Below are 7,293 nucleotides of genomic sequence, written 5' to 3'. Positions count from 1 at the left end.
TTGAAGATTAAATACTGAGTTACTCGGTCCCAGCTTCCTCGTTTTAATATTTACGTAAGAGCCTTTAATGTGGTTCAATCATCCCACGCATTCTTTTCTAGATATCAGGGTGTCGAAAGATTGTGGCATAAAGTTCCTCTGGCCTCTTGTCCGAAGGAGTCTCCATGGCCATAGTTGTTGCAGAAAAGGAACGCAAAACGGTAGTAATGTCTACTTTCAGCCACTGTTACAGGTCACTTTGGGTGGCCGTGCTCACCTGACTTGGCGAAGCCACAAGTTGTAGCTCACCGTGTCGCGTGATTGCGCGCCGCGAAGGCCAAAAGTATGACATCTGTTCGAAATAGTTGTACGCGCGTGGGACGCCGCATGTGCGTGCCACGGATGGCAGACGACGAAGAAGCTGAGCAGCCGGGATCGCTCCTCGCGGGCTCACGCGTTGCTCACGCATCTCCATTGGCACCAGGCATCGGCTCCGACGGCGGCCGGAGGTGTGGAAGTCTCTGCTCGGCGCCAGCCCTCACCGCGGCGACGTACCAACGGCCAGCCGCCGCCAGAGGTAGGTGCAACGCCGCGCGTCGCTCGGTGCGCACCCCAATTAGGAGCCTACATACGAAGGCCCGCATGTAGGCTTTCTTACCCGAATCGTCCCGGGGCGTTCGAACGCCGCCATGTTAGGCTCTCTTCCGGCATACCGCCGAACACACGGCACAGCGAACCCATCTTATGGAGGCAGCGAGCTTTGACTGCGAATTTTTGTACACGCGAGGTTTTCTTTTTCGGCGTGTTTCGAAGGCAGTCTCCGAAACGTGTGGCTTGGCCTCCTAACTACTATGTGGAGCTATGCTTGGTAGTCATGGAAGAGAGGTATCCCTCGCTCCCCTGTTCTTCATATCTGCACGTCTCGGAGTCAGGCTTCGAGATATGCCCCCGTTTGCGCCGCGTATTCGTAAAGAAAAACGACTGAATTGCCACATGAGTGGCTCGACGCGCAAGCTGCAGTTGGTCGCGCGCGAGCAGCTGCAATTCCGCGATTTTTCTGTGGAACATCGTACTGGTCGTGCACGAGCGCGCTCGGGTTTTCTTCTGCCTTTTCCAATGCACGCGGAGCACGCGGTAGAGGTGCACGCTCTACACGGAATCTTAGCTTCGGACGATTCGTGCGAATAGCTTGCCGAAAACGTGCGGCTTCAATCAACGCGGAAGGCTTATACGTATATGCTCGTTCTCTCATAAAGTAGCTGCGGCGCTACGGTTACGGATTACGAGCTGGGGAAAAAATGCTCAAGGTTGTCTATTTGAGTGAGATATATGCAAGGTAATTATTATTCTTTACTAATTGATAACTATAGCTTGTAAGAAAAAAGAAGGGATTCCGAGGCAGGTTGCGTTACTCTATTCTTTTACATTTGATAACGGGCACGCCGCAGCACGAAAACGTTTGCGGAAATTCCCTGCTCCTCACCAGGCCACATAGTTGGTTATACGCTGCAAGTTGTTAGGTGCCCTCTAAGGAGTGTTTACCGCAAGATTTTTTCAAATTATTTCATTAATAGCGGAGATAGAAATATTTGAAGTGTCGCGAACCTATTATTTGAGGCAGGCATTTTACTTCATCTATACTGAAGCAACAGATGAAACGAGTAACTGATATTGCCTTGAATAATTCGCGAAAGTCGCGCGTTACAAAGCTACGTCAAAGCACTCCCGTGTACGTAAATACGGTGGCTAGAACTGACTACCTAAACGCAGGTCCACTTCTGCGATATACGACGACTCTTCGGCTGGGAGCGCAGTGCCCGCGAGGAGAAGGGCAACGGCGTTTGGGCTGAAATTTAAGCCATTATGTTTAAGCTCTCAGCGCGGTGTGTAGCGATGTAATGCTTACCAGACATGATCGTTAGCGCGCATGGTATGCAAGGCGCTTGCCAGCTCATTATGACAAGCTTCGCTGAAAGTGCGTTATGCCGTGTTGTGCGTAATGCTGTAAAGTACGTAATGCCTCATCAACAACAGCTGTTCAACCAAAAAAAGATGTTATTTAAAAGCACGGTACAAAGTGCAATTATATATTCACAGTGTTGGGTCGTCAGAGTTCTGACAACCGAATACCGTAGGTTTTAAAATTGTATCTCGCATCGGGTTAAAAAAAAATTTTTTTCATTGAGCAGCTTGGCTAATGCTAGCTGGGACATCCCTATATAGGGTGCTTTTTTTAAACTAGATTTTTACACCGAAGCTGGATAGCTCTACCTACCAATGGGCATGTCGTGTTCGTAGGCAAAAGCTCAAGCAATCAGTGGGAGGCGTGCGGCGCTGATTTCCTTGCAGCACCAGAATACGACGCTCGCCTCCGCGGCAGCGGCGGTATTGGACTGTACGGGAGAAATAAAAGAACCAGAAAGCTAGCTCTTGGGCATAGCGTTCGCTGCAGGCGTTTGCCGGTAAAGATTACGGTTGCATAAGCTGAAGTTGCCGGGAAACGGCAATTGTAGCATACGAAGCAGGGAGTGAGGTAACTACTCTTTCGTATGTAAAAGAACCCGCCTAGGAACTGATTTGTGTCGACACTGTTATGGGAAGGCCACGTATATAGTGAGAACTCTTGAAGAGCAGGGCGCATACGAGGCGTGGCGAAAGTATGGTTAAGTGCATTTCTTTTCTGTCTGGTCCACTCTTTGTAGGTGCACGAATTCGTAGTGGCGCAAGCCAAGTCGCAGGCCGTTGAAAACGTCATAGGCTAATAATTAGGTAACGTGCATGTGAATGTCCCCATGTGAATAATTTCAAGCTACGTCGATATGGGTAATCGTTCTAGTTGTCGTTACAGCTTCGCTGTCCAACCAGCTTCACTGCGTCAATTGGATACAATTTTTTTTATATCTCTAAAGAAATAATGAGAGCAACGAACGTGGCGTTTTTGCAGGCTAGTTAATACGCGAGGTGGACATATCTTGCGTGTTCTCAAACACTAATTAGCAAAAAGTCATTAACTATTTTATTTGTGCCACGAGGTACTTTACTAAATAGCAAATTTGTAGGCAGTCAAAATTTGATACGCTCACTCATGCTTTAAAGATTTTGAAAATTGCACCTAATTGGAGATATTATAATCAAATTACAAAGCTCAGTCGAGGCAATATTGAGTCTGAGGACGGGAGGGGCGAAGTATCCATGATAGAATGCTGCGGCAAGACATGACCCGGCACACAGCCGTACATGCTTGCCAGGCAAAGTTTGCCGCATCGGCAGCTGCCGCGACCGGCCGAGACGTTCAGAAGCGCCCACACGTTGAGAGTTCATGTTGCTTAAACACGACGCGTGCACAGGGTGTGCTCAAACGCGCACGTAATTACCTCAGTTTCAAGTTTTCACTGCGTGAAAGTATGGGTACGCGGTTTTGTAGGTTCGTTTACGTACCTGCAGGATACTTTTGTTCGGCCGGCGCGTGAGGGATTCCAACATAATGGCACGGGCTGGGGTAATTTCGTTTACATTTGTCTTTTAACGGGGCCAGCAATGCCTAGCAACATGGCCACTTCTCCTGCTTCGCGCGTTTTACAGATGTGTGAAGCTCATGCACGGGTTATGGCAGCCAGAAGCAACATTTTCACAAGTAGACATCATTGATGATTTGAACAACGTACTAGCACATGAAATAGTTCTTTATTTATTACAGTGCAAGTGATCGGAATTTGATAGCATGAACGAACTTGATGGGACTAGAAAGAGGTTCCGAAAGTAATTATCCCCCCCCCTCATTGGCACCAGTAACACTTTTGTTGAAGTGCTAATTTTATATCTGTATACTAGGTGCATCTGTATTCTTTTACGTTGTAAGTCTTCGCAGGGAAGCAGTGTTGCTTTAACTGGAACACTCAAGACACACAAGAGCACGAAAAAAATTCATACTACTGTTTTACGCGCCAAAACTACGTTCTGATTTTATGGTACGCCGTAATGGGGGACTCTGGAACAATTATGACCACCTGGGATTCTTTTTACGTGCCCCCAATGCAACGGACACCGGCGTCTTTGCATATCGCCCCCATGGAAATGCGGCCGCCGCGGCCGCGATTTGATCCCGCGTCCTCTCGCGATCAATCCGTCTGCACGTACTTTCTTCGCACTGGCATAGAATAAAGAACCAGCTGGGCCAGCAATAGCGGTCGGAGCGCGCTGGAAAGAAAAAGAAATATACAAAAACGTGTTGCGTGCTTCCATGTGACACAGATTGGCCAATGGGGGAGCTGAGGAGGCTGGGGTGACGCCGAGGACAGCGGGGTGGGGGAAAATCTAATAATGGCGCTACTTTTGCAAAATTGAGGGGTTTTACGGTGCGACGGAGGCGAGCGACCGGGCGCGCCGCTCCGCGGCTCCCGTGACACCCACGCACCGGCGCGCGCAAATGGCGGACGCCCCGGCCAGTCTGTGAATTGTGGAAACGCCTGAAAAGGGTTTTCTTTAAGTTTTCGTGATAACAGAATTGTTTTCTCGTATAGTCACATTACAATCCGAGAGCTATCGTGTGTTTAGGCTGCGTGTAAGTCGTACTTTACGATTTTTCCACGTATTTTAGCTTCAGAAAATCATTTCAGTAAATTCCTTGCGCCACATGGAGGGCTTGGGTATGGGTATTCCCGAAATCTTTTTTTTCCGACGACGTCCGACGCGGGACGCCGACCTGCAACAAGGGATCGTTAACGCTATCGCTATCGTTGCGTTCCTAAAGCGCGAACCACACGTGCGCGCCGGCATCGGCGTCAGTTCGTGTCTGACGGAAGGGAGATGGGGAAAGGGGTGACCGAGAGGGATTTGTTTTACAGGGAGAAAAAGAGGGTCCGCGAGCCATTGTGGACAGAGTGAGATTCTAGAAACTGGCAGGGTGCCCCCTCTTGTTCAACCGCCAGTGCACAGCTTGGTATCTCTTTCCGCAACCACCCTGTCGCGTACGCTATCTTGTCCATATCTATTAGGGATAGACCTGGGCACCACTGCATAAATCGCCCCGCCAGAGGCGTCGGCAGTCGAAAGAGAGAGAAAACGTTTATTGTATGTTCGGGTCGAGAAGCTTTTTGCCCAGAAACACGCGCAATAGTCACTTTTTCCGCAATAAGGTGTGAGCTCACTCCGACGCGTTGACGCCAGTGCGTAGGTGTGGTTAGCGCTTAAGCACCAGTCACACGTGCGCGCCGGAAACTAGAGGAAACCCGTTGACGGACAGCGCTCAATGTCCACAAAAACGATGGCGATTATCGTGCGACAAATATGTACTCCGGAAGGTGTAATACTCCACAACCTGAACGATAAAAATCGGCTTGTAATCACGTCCCCTTGTTTGCACCATGCATGTCGTCGTCCAGATGCAGCAATTAAGCGAGGATGCTGTAGCTGAACCCAAATCCTGACACAAATGTTTAATAAGGTGTGAAAGCGTGCCATGTCGGCGCGGCTTCTTCGCTGGACTTGGCGCTCAGTGCCCCCGGAAGGTCATGCACTATAGTATACCGGAGGGGCGGCGTTCGCCAGTCGGACGAGTCCTTGGGTGGTGGATTGAAGGGCATCACGAATTTCTGCATCGTACACTGCAGACAGGACAAAAACGCATCACGACAGATAAGAGGCCAAATTTTTTTGCCCTGTCTGTAAATTTAGGCTGCACCTTGCTTGAGTAATCGTCGGAAGCAACTATAAGTCCTTGAGAGTCGCTTCACTTTCCGCAGGGCATACACGGCGCGCCTCTCCTGGCCACTGTCGAGTCGGCGCGTGGGCAAGATGTCTCGCTGCAGCTCGTCCACCACGGTGGAGATAGTGGAGGGCGGTTCGTGCCCGGCGCGCTCCCCGTCGCCGAGCGTGTGCATCGTGAGCGGTGCCGAGCCACGCCCTCCCTCGCCCAGCCTGTGCATCGTGAGCGAGACGCGTAGGGCGCCCTCGCCCAGCATGCTCATCGTGCGAGAGGAGCCTCGGGCGCCCAGCTTCTGCGTCGTGAGCGGCAGGCGCTCCGCGTCTCCCACCACCGTCTACGTGGTGAGCGAGGGCGAGCAGCAGCCGCGGAGGTTCGTCCGGTCGCCCAACGTGTGCATCGTCACGACGTCCCCGCGGCCACGGTCGCCCGACGTGTGCATCGTGACGGAGGAGAGGCCGCCCTCGCCCAGCGTGTGCATCGTCACCGAGACACGCAGGTCGCCGTCCCCCACACGGGTGGAGGTCATCGAGACACCCAAGCGGTCGTCGTCGACCATCATCATCCAGGACTAGACGCCGCAGCCTGCACCCCGCCGGTACTCCATCGCCGGCGGGTCGTCTCCGGATCGCGACTCGTCGCAGAGCGCACTTTCCGGCGAGCGAAACCTACGGGTGGTCGCGCAGTTCCAGACTTCATGCTACTGCATCCTGTCCAGATGTGGAAAGTGGGCGCCTACCTTGCTGGTACAGTGCGCCTTGGCGCGCGCATCTGGACGGGGCGCACGAAGGAACAGAGGCGGCGGTGTACAAAATTACGGCGCACACGAAGAAACCGAGACGGCGGCTGACAAGGTTACAACACACACGAAGGAACCGATGCGCAGGCTTACAAAATTTTCGTATCCACTGTGAATAAAGGTGTGGCGTATTGAATCTCATGTGGTTTAATTGATAGCGCGCACATTTAGAAAGAATAAAATAAATAGGGCCGTATGTTAGCAGGACTAGACAATAAGTGAAAAGGCAAGCACTGTGGACAGAGAAGTGTTTCGTAGAACATGCTGCGCTCGCGTGGAGGTCGAACCTTGTTGTGCATGCATGCTCGAACTGGTGGAAAACTGAACACGTGATTGGTTTGGATTGGCTTGGCACATAATCTGGCACTTTGCCTGCACTACATACTACCGCCAAAGTTGGTTCTTTATGCTATGCTAACGCGATCATACCAGCAAGGGTATGATCGCGTCTTACTGCTAGCTGTGAGCGCCAACAGATTTATTCCACACAGGGCCGTAGCCAGTGGGGTGGTGGTGGAAGGCATATTATAGGGCTTAAGTCCCCCTCCCCGAAATTTTTTCGTGCTGTCAGCGCCGACCAAAACAACACCCAGCGCCGAAAATCATTCTAGATTTTGTTTAGAATGTCATTTTCACGCTGGATAAGACACTTTGGCGCGAAAATTGCGAACTTTGGCTGCATTTCGTGGGAACGCCCATGCACCTGGAGTCACCTAACGCAAGGAGCCCCATCCGCGGGCACAAAGTTTCTAGTGGTTTCAAGAATTGATGAAACTCAATGGTTTCAAGGACGTTTTGATGGTAAGCGGGGTCG

General features: G+C 51.2%; 1 protein-coding gene across 1 annotated transcript; it reads left to right on the top strand.

Annotated features, from left to right (window-relative positions):
• The first annotated feature begins 389 nt into the window (after positions 1-389).
• On the top strand, positions 390-6,615 carry LOC135908444 (uncharacterized). The gene is made up of 2 exons (XM_065440217.1): positions 390-556; positions 5,721-6,615. Exon 2 carries the CDS (start codon positions 5,773-5,775, stop codon positions 6,253-6,255), a length of 483 nt encoding a protein of 160 aa, XP_065296289.1. The 5' UTR covers positions 390-556; positions 5,721-5,772; the 3' UTR covers positions 6,256-6,615.
• Positions 6,616-7,293: the final 678 nt, after the last annotated feature.

This window comes from Dermacentor albipictus, unplaced genomic scaffold (assembly GCF_038994185.2).
Source record: "Dermacentor albipictus isolate Rhodes 1998 colony unplaced genomic scaffold, USDA_Dalb.pri_finalv2 scaffold_30, whole genome shotgun sequence".
Classification (NCBI taxonomy): Eukaryota; Metazoa; Arthropoda; class Arachnida; order Ixodida; family Ixodidae; genus Dermacentor; species Dermacentor albipictus.
This window is presented reverse-complemented; position numbering and strand designations above follow the sequence as displayed.